This window comes from Hevea brasiliensis, chromosome 14, assembly GCF_030052815.1.
Source record: "Hevea brasiliensis isolate MT/VB/25A 57/8 chromosome 14, ASM3005281v1, whole genome shotgun sequence".
Classification (NCBI taxonomy): domain Eukaryota; kingdom Viridiplantae; phylum Streptophyta; class Magnoliopsida; order Malpighiales; family Euphorbiaceae; genus Hevea; species Hevea brasiliensis.
The window spans coordinates 68,735,654-68,760,105 of NC_079506.1; the positions used below are offsets into that span (position 1 = coordinate 68,735,654).

General features: G+C 31.6%; 1 protein-coding gene and 1 long non-coding RNA gene across 2 annotated transcripts; both read right to left on the reverse strand.

The window, feature by feature from the left end:
• Positions 1-16,125: 16,125 nt before the first annotated feature.
• Positions 16,126-17,196, reverse strand: LOC110646049 (uncharacterized). The gene is made up of 2 exons (XR_002493088.2): positions 16,831-17,196; positions 16,126-16,747 (listed from the first exon to the last, which is right to left on the reverse strand). It is a non-coding gene; the product is annotated as an uncharacterized LOC110646049 (long non-coding RNA).
• A 5,232-nt stretch (positions 17,197-22,428) lies between these two features.
• Positions 22,429-24,164, reverse strand: LOC131173429 (probable glutathione S-transferase parC). Its single transcript, XM_058135784.1, has 2 exons — positions 23,701-24,164; positions 22,429-22,918 (listed from the first exon to the last, which is right to left on the reverse strand). The coding sequence occupies exons 1-2, from the start codon at positions 24,016-24,018 to the stop codon at positions 22,574-22,576; spliced, it is 663 nt and encodes a 220-aa protein (XP_057991767.1). The 5' UTR covers positions 24,019-24,164; the 3' UTR covers positions 22,429-22,573.
• Between the last annotated feature and the right edge of the window lie 288 nt (positions 24,165-24,452).

The window sequence follows — 24,452 nt, forward strand, 5'->3', positions numbered from 1 at the left end:
TATTGCAATATAATTTTCATCTCCTTTTAAATGCTTGTGGACTTGAATTTGAAATTGAACGATTATGACTTTATGAATTTTAAAATTTACAAAACACAACATTTTCAAAATAATATTTTCTTTTCTTCTCCTTCTTCTTCTTTTTCTTTTTTCTCCTCCTCGCGCCCCCTCCTCTCTCTCTCTCTCTCTCTCTCTCTCTCTCTCTCTCTCTCTCTCTCTCTCTCTCTGCTAATTACTAAGAAGAGATTTCTCTCTCTTCTCCCATGTGGAGAAAATTTGAACACCATTAAAATTATTTTAATTAAAAATACTATTAGAATATAAATCGCATGAAAAATAATTACATACTCAATCACACACATATTAAAGTTAAACCTTAAAAATGATTTTATAAGAGTAAGCCACCTAAATTAATAAGAATGCTTAAAAATATCATTTTAATATCTTTTTTTTTAACTTTTATATAAAATAATTAGCTTATCATATTGAACATCGTGTTTTTATGTTAACGTTTTCAAATTTCAACTACTAAAATCTTACCTAATACAAAAAAAAAAAAAAAAAAAAAAAACTTTATATTACATCTATTAAGAATTTTAAACTTCTTAAGTTTACAATTTTAAGTATTATAAAACTATACTCATCATATTGTATATCTTTAAAATTCAATTTTTTTTAATTAAATTTTTAGTTGAACTAGAAGGAAGGATGAATTACTCTACATATCTAGTTTTGTCATTATTTATAATGAATTTAAATATATTTTTATTTATTAGAAATTATATTAATACATATTTAAATAATTATTCACTAAAATATTATTTATAAAATTTAAACATTTATTTTTTAAAAATATTATATTTTTAAAAATAAGAATTTTAATAATATATTAAAAAATTTCCATGTGGCATTTGTATTTTTTTTCCCACTTTGGCTATGATTTTATTGGTTTATATCAACTAATTTAAGAAATGATAGAAAATAATCTATTAGTCAAATTTTTGCAAAATTTAAATCGTTAGTTGCTATTAATAAATTTATTTATTAACACTTAAAATAAAATAATAATTAGTTAAGAATTTTATCATTAATAAAATTTTATAATATGACTTTGAAAATATAAAATATAGAAAAATAAATAGTAAATTATGTTATTAAAATAAAATAATAAATAATTTGTATAATGTGCAGGTAAAATAATTAGCATAAAATAATACTAACATGGCTTAATCTATATTATAAATAAATATGTAAGGGGGAACATTAGCATTTAATTACAATTATATTTTTATTATTGAAATTAATTTTAAAGTTTGTATAAATTTAAAATTCTTAATTTTTTTGGTCATCTAAATGTGACACCCCTTACCCGTCTACAGTGTAGCCGAGCAAGTTATGCCATTCAGTGTGCCGGAGCACCAATTTATGTTTCTATTTACAATTTATCCCTTTTAAATCATTTATTTACAATTTTGATAAATCTGAATTTTTCTGCAAATTTTATAGGAAATCCGGCAGAGTACCGGCTGTAAATTGGAAAAACAGTTCTTCTGAACCTGTTTAAAAAACACTTCCAATATAATTTCCAAATCCAAACTCTATTATACACATTTCAAGTCAATCTCAAAATCTCAATCTCAAATCACAACACTATTTTTAAAACTTTTCTGTTCACTTAATCACTTGAAGCATATTCATAAATATTTCTCAACATTTCATTTATCAACATACATCATGCAGAAAATTTCAATAATATGAAATTTCATATATTTACATTAATACATAATTACAAGAGTTATAGTTACAATCCAAACTAATACAAAATGTCAAAATACCAAATGCTCCCAAAATCCTATGTCCTACCATATGCACTGCAGGTGTGAGGTGACTCGGGACTCCGGATGCAAATCTGAAGGCTCACCCGGTTTGATGTTTGTTGGGCTCACCAGCTAAGTCTCCAGTACCTGCGCGTGGCAAAAGTGACGCGCTAAGCAATTCTGCTTAGTGGTGACAATATAAAATAAAATAAAATAAAATGAATATGCAGAATGTGTTTACATTTTTGGTAGACTTAATTTCTGATATTATTTGCAGTATTATTCGATTAAAATTTGGTAAGATTATTATCATTGCCCGAGTAACCCATATTAGTCGACTGGACTGGATAAACGGGTAAACTGGCACTGGGTACTAGTACCTCGGACCATCACACCATCGGTCACATAGTGTCTCCCGGTGTGCAACAGAACAGCTAATAAGCTGTAATCATTATCAGGGATAAAACCCAAGTGTACAACTCAAATAACATGGCCAAAGGCTATTATGTCACATAATGGCATGGGAAGCCATGAAACACAGAATGGCATGAAGCCATATGTAGTACTGCTAACAGAACCCTATTGGCATGCCAAGCTATCTAAACCAATCTTGTTAGGTATACTAGGGCATTTTACACTTTTAAGTTTCACAATTTTTGGAATTTAAGTTTTAGTGTTACTATTCCATTCATTGGTCAACAAAAATGTTGACTTTTGCATAGGCAATAGGTACATTGGTTCTAATATCATCAACATATCACATTTTGCATTCAAAATTTGTTGGTATTGGTTGCCAATACCATTTCTAAGCTTAATGTTAGTTGGGCAGAATTTTCAGTTTTTATACTTTGTTTTTTCTGTCCCATTGGTCAATTTTGCAGTGGGAATTTGGCAAACTGATCAACATGAAAGTTGTTCCTTATTTTGTCTAGTTGCATTTCCTTTTTTGAATCACTCCATTTGGAGTTTTGTAGCTTAAGTTATGGTCCAAAAACTACAACTGGCCGGATTGAAATTTTGTCCAGAATTTCTGGACTAACCATATTTACAGTGTAATGAACAGTGACTACAACTCACCTTTTGAATATGTTCTGGTAATAATTTGGGTTAGGTTTCTTCATGAAAGTTTTTGGTCTATATCTCAGCTTGTTGCTGGTAAAATTTCAGGTCAATTGGACCTTCCTACGCTGATTTAGGGCCAAATGACCAAACACTATTCATTTGGTCATTTTGCCCATGCAGACTACAGGTCACCCGGATTAGGGCAAGCTTTTGGTCCACTTGGTTTGGTTTTATGGGCATGGTTTCTTCACCAAAGTTATGTTATTATGTGTCTAGTTTCATGTCCAATTGGCCTTGCACCAATTGAACCTCTACAATTCAAGTTATGGCTGCCCAAACCTGCTGGACTCATGTCTAATTCTGCAGGTCACCTAGGGCAGCCACACCAAACCCAAATCCCATCACTCAACACACTTCATTTTTGGTTTAAACAGAACTAAATGGTCACTAATTGACTATTAATACCTATTTTCATCATCACATGGTCAAAGTCCCATTTCTCCACCCCAAACCCTAACTCACACATTACCATTCATGCATTTTCATTGCATTTCTTCAATCCACTTACAAGATGCACATTAAGGGCAGCCATAATAACCTTTTAACTTCATTAAACTCATCACAAACAAACTCTAACCATGGCTGCCAAAAATTTAGGGTTTATATACAAATGGTACTCCATCAATTTCCTTATCATTTGCACTCATTCATAAGTATTAAACATGAATTTAAAGTGAAATTTAAGTTTAAGTCACTAACCTCTATAGAGTGAGATTTTCCCACTTGCTAAAGCTCTTCGTTTTCCTTTCTTTTTGCTCCCAAAATACTCACCAAGATGATAGAATAATTTTTTGTGTTGACAATTAGGGTTTTTGGTGGAAGAAAGCTAGGGAAATGGAGGTTTAGAAGTTTGTTAATGGTGGTTATGGTGGAATGGTTCACGGCAAGGAAGAAGCAAGGAAGAGAAATCTGATTTTTTGTTTCATTTTCATCCCATTTTGTCTCTTTAAAATAAGTTGATGCCATGTGTCCATATTGGATAGGTTGGGAAAACTTTAATAACATCATTATGATGTCATAATGCTATTTTCTTTCATTTCTTCTCTATTTCTTGTCTAATTAATTTCAATTAAATTTTTAACAACATTTAGTCATATTTTATGTTATATAAATTATTTATTTAACTGGACAAGTTGGCCAAAAATCATCTCTGAAGACGAAATGACCAAAATGCCCTCCGTTTGGCTTAACGGGCCAAAATTATTTGTACCAATTGAAAAAAATTTTTAAGCATTTTCTTGGCATTCTAATGCCATTAGAACCTCAATGACCCTTCTCTGGAGTCCCAAAAATTATTTTATAATTTTTCTCTCTGGTCTAGGGCTCCTAGTTGCGAGAACCGCAACTTCTCACTAGGTTACCCATCGCTAGGGCACCGGCTCATTTAACTTGGTTGTATTTTATTTCTAAAATTTTTCCTAAATTTTTGTTATTAATATTTGAGTTAATTATGGTTCCTCACTTTAGTTTAAATATTTTTCCGGACGTTCTAGCTGTCCGGACCGACATTGGTCACCGGAACAGTAGACTGTATGGACTAGCTAAAGTGAGAATGTTACATCTCCAATAACCATAGTTATGTTTGTGGTTTCCAGCACAGGAACAAATTTGTCACCAAGACCCACTAAAGGGTAAGGGACTTTTGATAGATCTTTTCTTTTGAGACTAAATTTCTCATATTCATCTATAGTGATGAGATTCACTGAGCTTCTAGTGTCAACTAGAACATGCTTCACCATATACTTTATGTATGAGGAGAGGGAGGGGGGGACATTAGCTTTTAATTACAATTATATTTTTATTATTGAAATTAATTTTAAAATTTGTATAAATTTAAAATTCTTAATTTTTGAGTTCATCTCCAATAACCATTGATATGTTTGTAGTGCCCAGCACAAGGATAGATTTGTCACCAAGACCTATTAAAAGGTAAGAAACTTTTGATAGATATTTTCTTCGGAGACCAAGTTTCTCGTATACATCTAGAGTGATGAGGTGCACTGAGCTTCTAGTGTTAACTAGAACACTTCACCATATACTTGTTCATTCGGAGGATGATAACCAAGGGGTTAGAATGTTGGTGAGCACTTACCATCCTTCTTGCCGAAGGTTGTGGTTGACTGACATAGCTTTTCTAGCTATTTGTTGACTTTCTCTTTTTTTCTTGCCTTGTAGGATTAGGCTCTCCTACTATTACAATAATAGTACCGAGGGGCCCTTCATCATCATGTCTCAGTCTATGCTTAGATCTTTCCCTCCTCTCTTCGTCACGGTCTGATCGAGTATGGCAAGTGAAACGCCTTAGTTTGCCATCCTTGACTAGCCTTTCAATCTCATCTCTCAACTGTCTACATTCATTAGTGTTATGGCCGAAATTATAATGAAATCTACAAAACTATTCATTACTGTTGTGGCCAAAATTATAATGAAATCTACAAAATTTACTTTGGTCTCATTTATCTGTGATTCTAGGATTCAACTTTCTTGGGTATTTGATTGACTTCCCATTTTTTTGTATCCACATTAGTACTCTAATTTGAAACTCATTCAAGGGAGTGTAATTTCTGTATTTGTCACGCATTTTGTCCCTGTCTCTAGTACAATTGTTTTATCATTTTGATATGTTGTTCAGGCTGATCTTCTCGTCCTTAATTCTAATTTCCTTGTCCAGTTATAATAATTTCTTTTCATTATCCAAGCGGATGTACTTCTGGATTCACTCCATGAGCTGATAATAGCTTCGAGCTAATTTTTGATGAGGAGGTGTACAAATTTGACATTGGTAGACTCCTTTTTAATGGCTTCACAAGTAGCTTTGTGATTTAGTTGCTCAACCCAGATGGCTTCTGCATTAAAATGATCAATGTAACTTCTTAGTGACTTGCCCGAATTTCGCTTGACTTTTTGTAAGTAAGATGACATTTTCTTTGGTGGGATGCAAGAGATGAATCTTTGTTTGAATTTGAAGGCTAGGTACTTGAAGCTCGGGATTGAGTTGGGGCAAAGATGTTGATACCATTTTTGAGCAAGCCCTATTAGGGTTGATTGGAAGACCTTGCATAGGATGAAGTCGTTAATATTCTGTAGTTGCATTATAGTTCTGAAATTTGCCTGATAACTTCTTGGGTCAAAATTGAATCATATTTGTTCAGGGTGGGCAATTTAAACTCTGGGAGAAAGGGTTCAGCCAGAATTTCATCATTTAAAAGAGAATAATCACCCACGTAAAAGATTTCATTAGGATCAAGGCTATTTTGAAATTTGGGCAAGGTCTTAATTTTGCCCCAATCAATGCCTCCTTTTATGGAATTGGCTTCAAAATTGCCAACTTTCTTTTTGCGTTTCAACTATTGCAGTTTTTATGGATTTAGGATGACACTATTCTCAGGAGCTCTTGAACTTTCCCATTGAGCATTCTGGTTTTTTAGGCCAATGTTTTCTACTTCTAGTTCCATGATACATTGTGTTAGCTTCTGCAAGGTCATAGGGGGTTGAGGTGCGGTATCTTCAGCGATATTGGCATTGTTGGTGGTATCATTACCGTTAGGAAAGTTGACAGGAATTGGTGGTGGTTCCATAAGTAAAGGGTTTGGAGTGGCAACGGTGAGAAAGAAGAAACAATGATCACATAATTTGTTTTTATAAGAAAGAATTATTAAAGTAATCTTTCCCACAAATGATGCCAATGATGTAGTTCTCCTCTCTGGCGACTTATGGATGTGGATGTAGGAATTGGATATATAATAAAAAAGAGCACCAAGTGGGTTAGATGGCCACTGCTCCAATGCCTAAGTCAGTAATGGGAATTAGACAATAGGATGAATGGAAAACTAAATAGTATGCATACTTGATGGCCTTTATATAGGCCTTTGATGTAGTCTCTTATTAGGAATAGGGGTTTTGCAGTTGAGTGGTGTTAGGAGTCTGCTTCATTGATTGAGTCCTCATGTAGATGGAATTCTAATGGTGGCGGATATCTTAGGATCCTTATCCTTAGAGTGATCCAAGTATTGCTCGTATATTTGGTGAGTAACTCTTTTTATTTGAGTGTCTGAGCATTGTTTGGCTCTGACTGCTCCTTACCCATTTACTCGGTTGTTCGTTACTCGTCTTATGGTATTATTTTAGTAGTTGTAATCTCAATTAGAATAAAATAACTATTATCTAGGAGTTTTAGATAAACAACTATTATCTAGGAGTTTTAGATAAGCATAAATACAATAGGAAATCTAAACAAAATAATTAACCCTAATTGAAATTAGATAATTGAGAAGTATTCCAAAATAAAATAAAATATATAAAAAAATGCTTCACCTCATTCAACCTCACTTGAAAAAAGACTTGTCCTCAAGCTAGTTTCTAGATACTCAAGTGTACAATTAGGTAGGTACGAGTACAAATCAGCCACATTGAAGGTCTTGGAAATGTTCCCTGTGACACCCCTTACCCGTCTATAGTGCAGCCGAGTAAGATATGCCACACAGTGTACCGGAACACCATATTTTATTCCAATTATTTTTATCATTCCTTATTTATTTCTTTCATGGATATGAAGTACAATTTGTGAAGTATAATTCATTTAAGTCATCTATTGAAATCATAAATTTGCTTGAGGTTCCGCAAATTTTATAGAAAATCCGGCAGAGTACCGGCTAAAAATGGAGAAAACAGTTCTTCAGAACCTGTGAAAAACACTTCCAATATGTTTTCAATCATCCCCAAACTCCATTTTATCAACAAAGTCTCAATATTTTTCAACAATATTTCCATTTCTCATTCATTCATTTCACATGATATTCATATACAAGTCATAAATCAATACTCAATTTTTCAACTTATAAACACAAATTTCTACTATTTACATTAATACCAAAATATATTACATAAGTCTCAATTATACATGAGAAAATAAAAGTTATTTACAAAATACCAAAATGAAACCTAATGTCCTACCAATGCACTGAAGTCTATGAGGTGACACAGACACTATGCAGAGCTGTAGATGGTCTCACCCAGTTTGTGGTCTACTGGGCTCTCTGTCAGTCTCTCCAGAACCTACGCGTGGCAAAAAGCAACGCGCTAAGCAATAATGCTTAGTGGTGCCAATAATAGAATAAAAAGGAAATAACATGAAATAAATATGCAGTGAATGTATTAATGTCTCATTGCAGACAAATTTTCGATAATTATTTGTAGTCTTATTTATTTTGTACTTTTTATATTCATTATTTTATTAAATTTATCAACTTTCATTTTTGGTTGCCCAAGTAACCTATATTGGATGACTGGACTGGATAAATGGGTAAACTGGCACTGGGTATCAAGTACCTCAGGCCGTCACACCATCGGTCACATATGTATTTCCCGGTGTACAACAGAACAGCTAATAAGCTGTAGTAAACATTAGGCATAAGGCCAAGTATCATCACAGTGTCAGAATGGCGAAAAGCCATAAAATCACAGAATGGCATAATGCCATGTGCAGTACTGCTAACTGAACCCTATTGGCATGCCAACCTATCCAAACCAATCTTACTAGGTGTACTAGGGCATGTTACACTTTTTTTAAATTGCACAATTCTTGAAATTGAAGTTTCATTGTTACTATTCATTTCATTAGTCAATTAAAATGTTGACTTTTTCATAGACAGTAGGTATATTGATTCTAATATCCTCAACATACCACATTTTGCATTCTAAAGTTATTGGTATTGGTTGCCAATATTATTTCAAAGCTTAGTGTTAGTTTTTTACAATTTTCAGATTTCAAGCACTAAGTTTACTATTCCATTAATTATTTGTACAGTAGGAATTTGGTAAAATTGTCCTCATGAAAGTTGTTCCTTATTGTCTCTAGTTATATTTCTTTTTTTGAATCACTCTATTTGGAGTTTTGTAGCTCAAGTTATGGCCTAAATACCATAACTGGCCAGATTGCAAATTTTCCAGATTTTCTGGACAGAACTAAATCTACAGTGTTTTGTACACTAATTGCAGGTCAACTTTTGAACATGTTATGATCAAAATTTGGGTTTGGTTTCTTCATGAAAGTTGTAGGTCTATGTCTCAGCTATCTTTTGGTAAAATTTCAGGTCAAGTGGACCTTTCTACACTGAGTTATGACCAAATGAATAAACACTGTTTATTTGGTCATTTTGCCCAAGCAGAATGCAAGTCACCCGGATTAGGGTAATTTTTAGGTCAACTTGGTTTGGTTTTCTGGGCAGGGTTTCTTCACCAAAGTTGTGCCATTATATGTCTAGTTTCATGTCCAATTAGCTTTGCACCAATTTAACCTCTACAACTCCATTTATAGCTGCCCAAACCTGCTGAACTCACACCCAGTCCTGCAGGTCACCAAGGGCAGCACACCTAATTTCAACTCCAACATCCTTACTCATTTCAATTCCTTCTCACACACATTCAAATGGTCACTAATTGACCATCACAATATTAACACACCATTACATGAGCAAACCCTAATGTTGTTCAAGTGTCCACATGTTTTTCAAATTCTTTCATGCATTCCACTTGCATTTCACTTACACAAACATATTCAATCACTCATCTCATACCAAGGGCTGCTCATAACCACTTTGCTATCAAGCAAAATCATCAAACCCTAACCAACCCTAGCTGCCGAAATTATAAGGGGTGCATACACACATATTTTTATTTTGTTTTCTTACATTTCCTACTTATTTCATGCCATTAAACATGAATTGAATCAAAAGTAGTAAGAGTTGGTCACTAACCACTTGGAGTAGAATTTCGCTCTTCACAAAACTTCCTCTTTCCTTCCTCTTCTTGCTGCCCAGTAGTGATTTAAGGTGTGATGATCAAGTTTAGTATAGGGCTTGAGTGATTTTATGGTGAGGTTTGGTGTGGAGTGAAGCTTTGGTGAGCTTTAATAAAGGAATGGTTATGGGAGAGGGAGACAGCTGGTTGAGTTGTGGGGAAGAAGGCATATTGGTTTTTTAGTTTTTTTCCTTCATTTAATCCTCTTTTAAGTGGTCTTTAATAATTTGTTGAAATTTGATTGGTTATAAGCATTTTAATTGCATCATGCTTACTTAAGCATGATGTAATTATTATGTTTTCTTTCATTTTTCTTTTTCCTTTCTTTCTACTCATTTTCAATTTAATTTTTAGCAATATTTATTCACATTTTGTATCATGATAATTATTTACTTAACTGGACAAGTTGGTCAAAAATCATCTCTGAAGACGAAATGACCAAAATGCCCTCCGTTTGGCTTAACAGACCAAAATTATCTGTACCGATTAAAAAATTTTTCTAAGCATTTTCTTGACATTCTAATGCTATAGAAACCTCAATGACTCTTATCTGGAGTCCAAAAAATTATTTTATAAATTTTCTCTCGGGTCTAGGGCTCCTAGTTGCGAGGACCACAACTTTCCACTGAGTTACCCATCGCTAGGGCACCAGCTCATTTAACTTGGTTGTATTTTATTTCTAAAATTTTTTTTCTAAATTTTTCTTATTAATATTTGAGTTAATTATGGTTCCTCACTTTAGTTTAAATATTTTTCCAAACGTTCTAACTGTCCGGACCGATACGGGTCACCGGAACATGAGAATGTACGGAGTTGCTATAGGGAGGGTGTTACATTCCCCATACAATATGGAAGATCAACAGCATATGTATTGTCATCAACCTTCTTAGCGATCTTGAATGGATCATATTTTCTTTGTTTAAGCTTATGGTGTCCCCTAATATTCCTTGCTTTGCTCATTAACACCATGACTTCATCTCCCATCTTAAATACTTTGAATCTTTTATGTCTATCTGTAGCTTCTTTGTACTTTGCATTAGCTTTGTCAAACCTTTTCTTCACATCCTCTTAAACCAATTGCACTTGTTTGACAAGATTTCAAGCAGTTATACTCAAACCTAGAACCTTTGGAAGCTTTATCAAGTCTAAGGCATGATTAGGAACCTTAGCATACAGGATAGAGAATGGACTCCTCCCTGCAGCACTATTGATGCGGACCTTTTTTTTATATATATATATTTTATTTTATTTTGGAAAAGTTTTTAGTTATCCAATTTCAATTAGGGATAGTTATTTTATCTAGATTTCCTATTGTATTTATGTTTATCTAAATCTCCTAGCTAATAATTATTTATCTAAAACTCCAAGATATAATTATTTTATTCTAATTAGTTTAGGACTATCAAACCATACAAATACCTTAATTGTATTCAGATTTTGTAACTTTATTTATTTCTTCAATTTTTAATAAACTTCTTTGCTTTATTTTTATCTCTTTCTTCTTGAGGTTTTGGATTAAACCTTTATTGTTCTTTGGAGATTTGTTCATGTGACAATCTTTACACCCTACATACTACATCAGGTGGTATCAGCACAGGGATTTCACCCTCATTATGACGGCCAATATTGGTGGTAGTCGTAGCAATCAACCTCATGATGGTGATCAGGAGTTACCAGCTATTTGGAAAGCAATTGAAGAGCATCGAAATTCTATAACAAAAATTATGTGACAATTGCAAGCGATTCACTACTTATTAGGAGTTCATAATGTTGAGAAGTGAAACCACAAATTGAATCAAGCTGGAAGAGTTAGCCACAATAGAGTCAATTATGATTCTGTTCTCTTTAATTCTAAGAGAACACTTATTACTAATGATGCATATAGAAGAAGTGGTGTTTAGGAATTGTGTACTTCAATAGAAACAAAGAATGTGAAGGTGGAAGCAAATCTTATTGAGACATCAAATGATGTTAAAGATTTCGAACATGAGCAAAGAGATCAACCTTGTGATACCCCTTACCCGTCTACAGTATAGCCGAGCAAGAAATGCCACACAGTGTACCAGAATTTCTTATTTTATCTCAATTATTTTTATCCTTCCTTAATTTATTTCTTTATGATTATGAAATTCAATTTGTGAAATTTGACTCATTTAAGTCATTTATTGAAATTATAAATTCATTTGAGATTCTGAAAATTTTATAGAAAATCCGACAGAGTACCGGCTAAAAACGAAGAAAATAGTTCTTCAGAACCTGTGAAAAACACTTCCAATACATCTCAATCATTCTCAAACTCCATTATATCAACAAAATCTCAATATTCCTCAACCATTTCTAAAAATTTCTTCTATTTATCATTCATTCATTTCACATGTTAATCATGTACAAATCATAAATAAATACTCAATTTTCATTTATAAATACAAATTACAAATATTTGCATTAATACCAAAATATATTACATAAGTTTCAACTATATATGAGAAAATAAAAGTTTAATTACAAAATATAAATAGTACAAAATAACAAAATGGGACCTAGTGTCCTACCAATGCACTGAAGTCTATGATGTGACACAGACACTATGCAGAACTGTGAACGGCCTCACCCAGTCTGTGGTCTACTGGGCTCTTTTCAGTTTCTCCAGAACCTACGCATGGCAAAAAGCAACGCGCTAAGCAATAATGCTTAGTGGTGCTAATAATAAAATAAAAAGAACTAAAAAGAAATGAACATGCAGTGTATATATTGATGTCTCATGCAGACAAATTTTTGGTAATTACTTGTAGTCTATCTATTTGGTACTTGTTATATCAATTATTTCATTAAGTTTATCAACTTCCATTTTGGTTGCCCAAGTAACCTATACTGGATGACTGGACTGGATAAATGGGTAAACTAGCACTAGGTACCAAGTACCTCGAGCCGTCACACCATCGATCACAATGTGTCTCCCGGTGTGCAACATAACAGCTAATAAGCTGTAATAAACATTGGGCTCAAGGCCAAGTATCACACTGATATCAGAATGGCTAAAAACCATAGAATCACAGAATGGCATAATGCCATGTGCAGTACTGCTAACTGAACCCTATTGGCATGCCAACCTATCCAAACCAATCTTACTAGGTGTACTAGGGCACATTACAAAGTTATAGATTGAATTTTCATGTTTCACATGTAAGGTTACTATTCATTTTACTATTTAGGTCAAATTATTGACTTTTCAATGTATAATAGTTACATGAGTCCTAATCACATAAATTTACCACATTTTGGTTCCCAAAAGTGTTGGCATTAGTTGCCAATCCATACTTCTAACCAATGGAGAATAAATCAAAATTTTAGTTTTTGGGTACTAGAGTTCACTGTTCTATTAGGCTATTCTACAGTGAGAATTTGACCAAGTGTTCTTAATCAAAGTTGTTCTTTATTGTGTCTAGTTACATTTCACTTTTTTAATCACCCTATTTGTAGTTTCCTAGCTCAAGTTATGGCTATTGCACTATAACTAATCAGATTGCCTTTACCCAGAATTTCTGGGCAATTTTTTTTTGTTCTGCCAGATTTGGTAATCCAACTTTGGCTAGTAATTTCATTTAGTTAAGTCCAGAATTTGAGTTTATGTTCTACATGAAAGTTGTTCTAAATTGTCTCAGCTTTCCATGATATAAATTTCAGGTCAATTGGACATTCTACACTGAGTTATGACCAAATGAATTAACACTGTTTATTTGGTCATTTTGCCCAGGCAGAATTGGTGCTACCCCGATTTGGTCAATTTTTAGAGCATCATAAGTTTAGTTTCTGGACAGGGTTCCTTCATCAAAGTTGTGCCATTATGTGTCTAATTTCATGTCTAATTGGCCTTGCACTAATTGAACCTACACAACCTAAGTTACAGCTGCCCAAACATGCTGGACTCACATCCAGACCTGCAGGGCACTCAAGGCAGCACACCCAACCTCAAATCCCAAGCTACAATTCACTTCAATTCCTCATTATACTCAGCCAAATGGTCACTGATTGACCATTAGAACTTCCATTCACTAACACATGAGAAAAATCCAAATTTTGTGCCCCAAACCCTAACTCCATACGTCACATCTCACATAACTCATGCAATCTTCAATTATGGCTTAAGTAAACATTGTAATTGATGCTAATAGACAAAATTTAATCAAAAGAAAACATCAAGATTATCAACTTCCTTTGCTGGCCAAAATTTGGCTCTCATCATTCATGCATACATTTTAGTTTTTCTCATGGAATTTATACTTAATCACCCTTAATTGTAAGAATAAAGAAGAAAGGAAAGGAGGGATGAGCACTAACCTTGCTTAGGAGAGTCCAAGCTGCCCTAACCTCTTAATTCCTTCTTCTTTTTGCTGCCTAGAAGTTGTTTAAGGTGTGAGGAAAAATTTTAGTGAAGAGAGTGAGGGATTTTGAGGTGAAATGGAGTGGGGTATAAAGCTTGATAAAGCTTTAATGGAGGAATGGGTTAGAGATGGGTTTCGGCTGGGTTGAGAGGTAAGGGATGACAGAATTTTCCTTTGTAATTTCAGCCCATTTTACTCTTTTTAAGTTAGCTTATCTAATTATGATTGGTTCGGACAATTTTAATTGCATCACTTGATGTCATTATTTGATTTTAATTTCCATTTATTTTATTTTTCTTTCTTTTCTTTACTACTCATTTTTAATTTCATTTTTTAGCAATATTTATTCATATTTTATGTCATAATAATTATTTACTTAACTGGACAAGTTGGTCAAAAATCATCCCTGAAGACGAAATGACCAAAATGCTCTCCGTTTGGCTTATCGAGCCAAAATCGTCTATACCTATCTAAAAATTTTTCTAAGCATTTTCTTGGCATTCTAATGCCATCAAAACCTCAATGACTCTTCTCTAGAGTCCCAAAAAATTATTTCATAAATTTTCTCCCAGGTTTAGGGCTTCTAGCTCCGAAAATCGCAACTTTCCACTAGGTTACCCATCACTAGGGCACGGGCTCATTTAATTTAGTTATATTTTATTTCTAAATTTATTTCTAAATTTTTCTTATTATTATTTGAGTTAATTATAACTCCTCACTTTAGTATAAATATTTTTCCAAACGTTCTAGCTGTCCGGACCGACACCGATCACCTTAACAATAGAATATACGAAATTGCTACAGTGAAGGTGTTACAAACCTGCATAAAAAAATAACTTAAAGTTAAAGACCCTAAGCTTAAATCACTTGAAATTGAAGAATTTGAAACTTTGATTTTACTTTCTTTCACTAAGGTGAATGACGAAGAGTTTGAAGAAAGTGTCATAGGGAATGAAGAACAACAAATCATGGAGATTTCAAAGGGAATTGAAGTCAAACAATCCATTAAGACAACGAAAAATGAAGAAACTTAAATCATGGAATTTATAGAGATTAAAAATTTATCTAACCCTTTAATTCCTATTATCTTGGTTGATTTTATTTGTTCAAATGTTCTAATGGATACAAAAGACAATGTGAAGTTTTTCAATTCAATTTTTTTTCAAGTCAATTTTATTGATATCATTCAAGAAAGAGACATGATGTGATAATTCAATGGAGTTTTTTATTTTTCAACACTTTAAAATTCAAGGTTGAATTTTCTCGAAAGTGTGGATTAATGATACAGTGCGCAAATCTATACCAGAACCAGTGACTATTATTTTCCTATTTTCACAAGGGCTTCTAGTTTTAGATGGACTCTTTATTTTCTTAGATAAGTTTTATTTATATTTTCTAGTTTATTTAGGACTCTAAAATATTATTTCTATTTAATTTAGATATTTAAATATATATTCTATTTAGATTAAAACTCTTTAATTTATTTCTATCTAGATTAAGATTTAAAATTCTATAAATACCCATTATATTTTCATTATGTACAAGTTTTTTACATTTATTTCAATGAAATTTTCTTCTTTATAAAGCTATATTTGTTTTATTTTATTCTTAGATTGAATCTTTTGTTAATTAAAATTTTAGATTAGATCTTATTTATTTTTAAGCGTTTGATCATGTGTCAATCTTTTTCCGCGCTACATGCTGCGTCAACTTTGTTTTGCATCAATATTTAACCAAGTTAGACCCTAGAGTAAGACAATGTGTGTTTCTCGGCTATAAAGCTAGTACAAAAAGGTATGACTTAATGGATCTTAGCATAGAGAAATTTTCATTTCTAGGCATGTCCAATTTTATGAAACTATATTTCCTTTTTCATTTCTTAATTCTATTGTTGAGTCCATTCCTCATCCCACAGATATTTCAGATGAAGATTATTCTTTTTCTAATATTCCACAACACTTTCCTATTCTATTATCTCCTCAACTACCTGTCAATACTGCTCAACCTTTTATTCCGTCAGATCATAGAATTTCCACAAGATAGAGAAGGTCACCAATTTACGTACAAGATTATCATTGCAATCTCTTCACTTCAATAGATACCAATTAGACTTCTAAAGGTACTCTTTATCCTCTTTCTTCTGTCATCTCATATTCTCACTTATCTCCATTCCAAAGTCATTTCACTTTGTCCATTTCTACTACCACTAAGTCTAAAACATATCATCAAGCTGTTAAATATGAATCTTGGGGAGAAGCTATAGCCAATGAAATTGCTGCTCTGGAGCAAAATCAAACTTGGACACTTGTTGATTTACCACCCAACAAAGTTCCTATAGGCTGCAAATGGGTGTATAAAATAAAATACAAATTTGATGGTCCTATAGAGAGGTATAGAGCCAGACTTGTGACTAAAGGGTACACTTAAATTGAAGGCGTGGATTATTTTGATACATTTTCTCCGGTAGAAAAGATGACAACCATCAGATTATTGCTGGCATTGGCTTCCATTCATCATTGGCTCGTCCATATTTTGTGCATAAGTAGCAATCATTGTATTCCATGAAACCAAGCTGCTTCGAGGCATTTTATCAAACACTTTCCGAGCGAAGTTAATCAGGCCACATTTCTAGTACATATTGATTAGCATATTGCACGTTAGACTGTCTGCTTTTAGCCCAAAATGAATAAGTTGTGCATGGCAGGCCTTACCTTTCATGGGTTCTCGATTTCTTGCACAAAATTGTAAGAGGGAATGCAGGTTTGTTAATGGTGTGGCTTTTGTTTCTTTCCATAACCGGTCTTCTTGTATTGTTCTCTCAGGTTCGGCAGCATATGCTCGCACCGAAATGCATCTAAAATGGAGATTAACCTTGTCGCTGAGTCCCTTTTTGTACCTGCTCACGGTTTTCATATAATTGCTTGTTAGTTGGTTTATTTGATCATTGCCTGTATGACGATGGGAAGTGAGATCATTTCCACGCTTCCACCATAACCAATAAGTCACCCAACAAATAACACACCGTCTATGGCCACTATCACGAGGACTCTCACATCATTATCATTTATATTTTATTAATAGTTAAATGTTAATTTTAAAATATTAAATTAATAATTATTTTTTTAAAAGTTAAAATTTATAAGGATAATATTTAATTTTTAATTTTTTTAATATTTTATTAAATATACTCTTAAAATTAAATTAAAATTAGAAAAAGTTAAAAAAAACAGCTTAAAAATTTTATTTTTTTTATTATCAGCGTTAATTTTAATTTCTAGTAAATTATAAATAATAAAAAATTTAAATATATAAAATATTATACCTAATAATATAGATATTTCAAATCTTCTTAACTCATATAAACTATATTATTTATAAATAAAAAGATATCTTATTTACTTAAATACATATAAATATATATAATTAGAATATAATGAAAGTATTTTTTTTAAGATATTTGTATAGTTTTAGTTTAATCCTTAATTTAGTTTTTGTTTTTTAAATTTTATTGTATTATTACACATGTTTTAAAAAAAAATTCTATTAATTTTAAAATTTATTAATTAATTAACATAAATATTTTTAAAAAATTATATATGAAAAAATAAATTATAAATATAAACAATTATAAACAATACGTGATACACAATTAAAATTACTAAATCTAAATATCCAAAATAATACGAAAATCATCAAATCTACTATTGAAGGAGCCAAACTACGAGCCAAGATATAGACATTCACATCCAATTAGGGCTAAGCAACATTCGGTCTAAATTGAATAAACTGAACTGAACCATCTTTATTCAGTAAACCGATTCAGTTTTAATAATGGTTCGGTTTGGTTTGATTTTATTTTATAAAATTTTGATTATTTCGATTCGTTTTGGTTTTAAAGGATAAAAAATTGGTTAAACCGAACCGAATCATATTATACCAATACTATGCATTTTGCAAAAACAGGGTTCAAATATATATATATATATATATATATACACACCAATCTAATAGACATTAATCAGCATTGAAACTTCATTGCAGCGCTCTCGCTCCCTTCTATCTCAAGTTTCGACTCTCCTCTGGCTCTCTTGCTCATGGCTCAAAGCCATCAATTCACATTCGCAGTGCCTCTTTCTCACTCACTCTCACTTCATGCCTTTATTGATCATTAGTAAAATCCTTCGTCAACTCAAATCCTTGTTGGCCATCTTCCTTCTTGCTTGCAATCTGTATGTGAAGACCTCCTCGAGTCTTGCTTCGGTCATCAATAATCTCTTCATTCTTTAGTAAGTTAATTAAAAATCTACTTATAGAATTAGGGATTTTTATTTGAAATTGATTTAGGGATTTTATGGTTTTATGAAAGAATAAGCATGGAGAAATTTGAGTCCCTTTCTGTTACTGCTGTTAAGTTGCTGAGGTCAACTGTTGAAATGGGCTCATTAAGGGCAAGAAGGGCTATTCATTGTGTGGTTGTTGTGTGTGGTTTACGTAAAGATTTATCTGTGAATACTGCCTTGCTAACAATGTACTCAAAGTTGAGGGGTTTAGCTAATGCAAGTTTAATATTTAAGAAAATGCCTAAGAAGGACTATGTCGTGTCATGTGGAACATTATGATATCTGCATATTCTCAAAATGGTTATCCTGAGAGATCCATAATTTGCTGAGATATATGGCGAAATCTATGGTCAAAGATGATATGTTTACTGCACTTCCTGCTGTTTCCTTCATCAGGCCGTTGAAATCTATTGAATTGAGCAAAGAAATGCATGCTCGTGTGATAAGAAATAGGTCAGATTGTCAAGTATCAATTCCTAATTCTCTTATTGACATATAGTATGAATGTAATTGTTTGAACTATGTCTCAAAAGATTTTCGAATTGTTGTCAATTAAGACTGCAGCTTCATAGAGCTTAATACTATGAATTTATTACAGGATAAATCATGAAATGACAAATACTAAGAATTTTGAAAGTGACAAATAGTAAACAAGTGAACCTCTCTATATGTTTTTCCTTGTTTTTAAATTCTACTTATACAAATCAAAATTTACAATATGTTAACATTTTTAATTAATTGTCAAGAATATAAAATGAATTTTTGCAAAATGCTTGCTATATATAAATAGTTTATATATACTTGATCAATATCTATGATAATTCATATTTATTGAAAGAATAATTATTTATTACAAGAGAGGGAACAATTAGGTCTAAATAAAAAGTAAAAATCAAGTCCAAATTAAAAAGCCCATTAAAGCCCAAAATCGACTAAACCAAATTGAATCAATTCGAAATAATTTGGTTCAGTTCTGTTTGTTTTTTTACATATTTCAGTTTGGTTCGATTTTTCATATATGAAAATTTCATTTATTCAGTTTTATCGGTTCGGTTTGGTTCAATTCGGTTTGAACCGAATGCTTTGCCCTCCATCCAATACTCAATTCTCCAAGGCCTCACGCCTTCATTTGGGTTTTGACCCTGAGGAGCTCACTGATTAGGTTTCTAGCTTGTGGGTAACCTTGATTTTGATTGTCCCATTGATTTTTTTTTATTTGAATAAACCATTCATTCATACGAGAACAAATGAACATCATAAAGACTCTTGGCCTTTAGCCCTCTTAGCCATAATCCTACTCCTACACACTCTACCAAGCCCTAGCCCATACAAAGATTTGCAGGCAGCCTAATTATCAAAATAGTAGCCAGGGTCAAAACCCTAAAGCCATAAAGCACCATTTTCCAAAAGACCCATATTCCCCACCATCGTCACAAAAGAACACCAGCTAACAATGGGGACCATAGATCACTTGGCATTGTAAATTGTTGGGACTTCACCACAAATAAACATGCATCCACATAAGCCAAAGGTAAAGCATCAGGGCAATGAGCAGTGTCAGCCAAAGGAGCAATGAACCTAAGAGATGCCGGACGAGTCAAGAATAGACATGGCAGAGCTTTAGCCTCGCAATCTCATCTAGCTAGGATGGTCACCTGTCCTTTGAGGGTACCAACCAAAAAAGTCAAGCCATGGATATGGCTACTACTGATTCACCCATCTCAAATCTTTGAAGGATCTCTCACAAGTAAGCATAAGATATGGTTTTCACCCAATAAAATCTAATATTTCTAAATCCCCATCCTAGGAGGGGAACTGAACTCCATTGCTGGAAACTAAAACAAAAAGAAAATCAAAAGAAAATGAGAAAGCAACAAACTACAAACTAAAAACTGAGAAACTGAGAAAGGGGGAGGGTCATCGGCCATATGGTCTGACCTTCCCGAAAACTAAATTGATTTTAAGAAAACTTTAGAGAGAGAAGAGAACTCAATGTTTAGAGAGAGACTGGATCTAAGCATTTTGGAATTGTAGATATTTTCTTGACTAATAGAGCTAGTGTTAGAGGGTGATGGTTGAAGAACAAATCAGGAGTTTTTTTTTATTATTATTTTTAATAGACCAAGAGTTGGAGGGTGTAGAGTGGGCTAGTTGAGTGATGTTGATGGGTGTCAAGCTGAAGTTAGAGCTAACAGAGAGCTAGCAGGCTCATCCTCCTTTAAAATTTTAATTTTTAATAGAGAGTAGGTTAAATGTCAACATATAATTTTTATATTTTAATAATAAAAAAAATTAGAAAAAATTAAAAATAATTATATTTGTTTAAGGTAAAAAGATTCTTAAAGCTTTTGATAATTATTTTTAGAGTCAAATAAATTATTATCAATTTAATTAATTTATTTAAGCACTTAATAATTATTCTTATAGTTAAATAAACTCTTATTAATTTAATTGATTCATTTTAAGCCTTTTGATAATTATTATTAGAGTCAAATAAGCCTTTATTAATTTAATTAATTTATTTAAGCCCCTAATAATTATTCTTAGAGTCAAAACCTTGAAAATTTAAGTTAAAAAAGCCTAACTCTATCATGTGACTTATAGGTGATAGATGAACATTTCTTTAACATCCTTTTGTAATACATAACTTAAAAGTTAAACTTTCTACTGCTCTCTCACTCTCTTTCTTTGTGACTGTTATTATCATTAAGCATGCCTAGTGCTAAATTCAATGCTCTTTAGCATATGTCCACTGTTGAATGTAGAAGAGGAGCTTTAGGCCTTAATGATCCAGTGATATTGGGCATGTTAGACTCTCATTTAACGGAGCACACAGTGTTAAATAGAGAGCTTGTAAAAGTGAATTTTTTATTTATAGGAATTTAAATAGATTAATTAAATTGACAACGGCTTATTTGTCTCTAAAAATAATTGTCAGATACTTAAAAAGAATAAACTAAATTTATAAAGACTTATTTGATTATAAAAATAATTTTTAAGAGCTTAAAAAAATTAACTAAATTGATAATAATTTATTTAACTTTTTAACTCTAAGAATTATTGCCAGAAATTTAGAAGGGTTTTTGCCTCGAGAAAATTAGTCGAAAAAGACAAGCTTTATCTCTCGTAGATCTGTCTCCACGATGGCTTCTTTCATCTCATTGTTCAAAACCTTTTTTTTATATTTTCATAATTATTATTGGCCATTAAAGAAAAGAATTATGGGCTTTTGACATTATGTTAATTTTTTTATTTGACTAACATCTAAATTTTATTGACTAATAATCAAAATTACCTTTTTGTTTACAGTACTTAGGGGTACCAATGTTTACTTTTAAACAAAATGGACTAACTTGTATTTTTGCTAAAAGTCAAGGGTATTTTCTCTTAAATTATATTATATTATATTTTGGTTTTTAAACTTTTGAAATTTAATTACACTTTAATATTTGAATTATTATATTATAAAGAATTTAATTTTTAAAATTTTTTTATAAGTAAACCCTTAATGATAATAGGTAATTAAAAAGAGAATATTATTATTTAATCTTTTTATTTTAATAAAATTAATTATTCAATTCTCATATTTTAAAAATTATAATAGTTAATCTCTATATTTTTATTCCATATACTCTTTAGTCTCTTCAATCATTTTAACCATTAGTTTGAATTTCAGTCAATCTCTTAATTTGAAAAAAATATAATTATATAGTCTTTTTATTTTATTTGCCTTAAACTATTTGATTTTCATAATATTAATTTTTCTCTTCTATAAATATATTGACCAATAGTAAATTTGATTAAAATTGGATAGATGCACTAAAAAGTAAACAGGACTAACTAATATATTTTTCAAAGTAAAAGATTAAATAATTAATTTTATTAAAATAAAAAGATTAAATAATAATATTTTTCAATTATATATAATAAAAAAATAATAAAAAATTCAATAAAGGTAAATAATCAAAATTGCAAGCAAAGTAATTAATCAATTACCTTTATTAAAACATATGAAACATCACACCACATGGAAATTGAAAGCCAAAACACAAGGCCCAGATAGGACAATAAACAACTCAAAACCAAGCAATCTCCTTTCTAAACTATGCACTCTCTACTCTATCCCAAGCCACTTCTTTAGCTCTAAAACAAAGCCGTAGACTTTTTTGTGGTCAGGAAGAGATTTGAGCACGCTCTCTTTCTCTAAGCACCTTTTAGCCCATTGAATAAGCTTAGGACACTCAGCCTCCAGGCTGAAATTTCCAGAGACCTCATAAGTATAAAACCAGCTATAGAAAGGCACAAGCACAACATCTACATAACCAAAACTTTCACCACCAAAGTATGGCTTCTCTCCAAGTTCTCCTTCCATAAGCTTCAGTGACTCTATGAATTCTTTCTTAGCTGCCTCCTGCTCTTCTCCTTTTTTGGCCCATATATTCCTTCCAGGATCATGTATCTGCATCCCAACTTCATATAAATCTCTCTCTTTTTTTTTTTTTTTTTTATGAAGTTCATAATTATTTATGTTGCAATTTTAATTATTACACTCTAAATTACACATTATGTACTATAAATACACATTTTTATATTGTATGTATATATTTTTCAAAACTCAAATCTGTAAAATTTCACATTTTTTTACGGAGGGAAATTTCACATTTTCTTACAGAGAGAATCTGAAATTTTATAATTTTTTTTTTAATTAACATTTTTTCAAATAGGAATTCCTCTATTCATGATTTTTAGTAAAAGAAGAAAAAAAATTATTGCACATTGGGTACATATTTTTTTTATTTCCCCTTTATTCCACATATTTTTATGAATTTGTGTTATTTATTTTGCATAATATCCACAAATATATAACTTATTAAGGGAAAAAAATAATTAGTTTTAATTCAATAATACTAGAGCCATTTACAAAACTATGAGATCTCCAACTCAAAGCCTAGTTGGAATCAATTATAAATAAATAAATAACATAAATTGTGATAACTAGAAGATAAAAAAAATAATAAATAAATAAAAGTAAATTGAAAAAAAAAAAAAAAAGTGGACTATTGTACAATCTATATGTAGTTTTTAACTATATATAAAGAAAGGGGAAAGAAAATCAAGTTCTTTTGATTATATAGTTACTTCCCTTACTACCAAAGTAAAATTATCAAAAGATTTTATAACCAAAGAAAAAAAAATTCAACCATTTAGACATTTGATAAAAGAAATTAAAAAGAAGAGTACCTTCTTATCAACAAAATCAGCCCAGAATTTAGCTTGAGCTCTCAAGTAAGGATCAGAGGGAAGCAATGGAACTTTGTCCTTCCAGACTTCATCAATGTATTGAACAGCAATAAGAGACTCAACAACTGGTTTGCCATTGTGGATGAGAACTGGGATCATCTTATGAACTGGGTTCATCTGCAAAAGCAGAGCACTCTTGTTCTGCAAATCCTCTTCCTTGTACTCATACTTGATGCCCTTCTCAGCCAAAGCAATCCTAATTCTCATACCAAAAGGGCTTGGCCAGCAATCCAACAGAACCACCTCTGCATTAGCCATTCTTGAAATGATTGTTAAAAGATCAAAGCTTTAAGAACCGAAAAAATAGAATAAGCTTTAAGATTAATAAGCTTGAAGGTGTTTGATGCAAATATGGGTTCCCAGGTTACATATTTATATAGGATTGTTGTTGAATGTGGGTTCACCGCCTTCCACAATCGACACAGAATCGTTATTTAATGCAAAAATCCTTTACGTAAGGGCATTTGTCACCCTTTTTGTTTTTCATTTACTTATATTTTTAAATGTCAACAACAATATGCGCACTTTATTATTATCTTTTTTAATAATTTCATTTATTCACTATTTTTATATGTTTCACTAAAGATTTTATTTTATGGGATAATTACTATTTAGTCAAGTGTTTAATGAAATTAATTATTTTATTCTTGTATTTTGAGAAATGTATTATTTAATATTTATATTTTACTTTC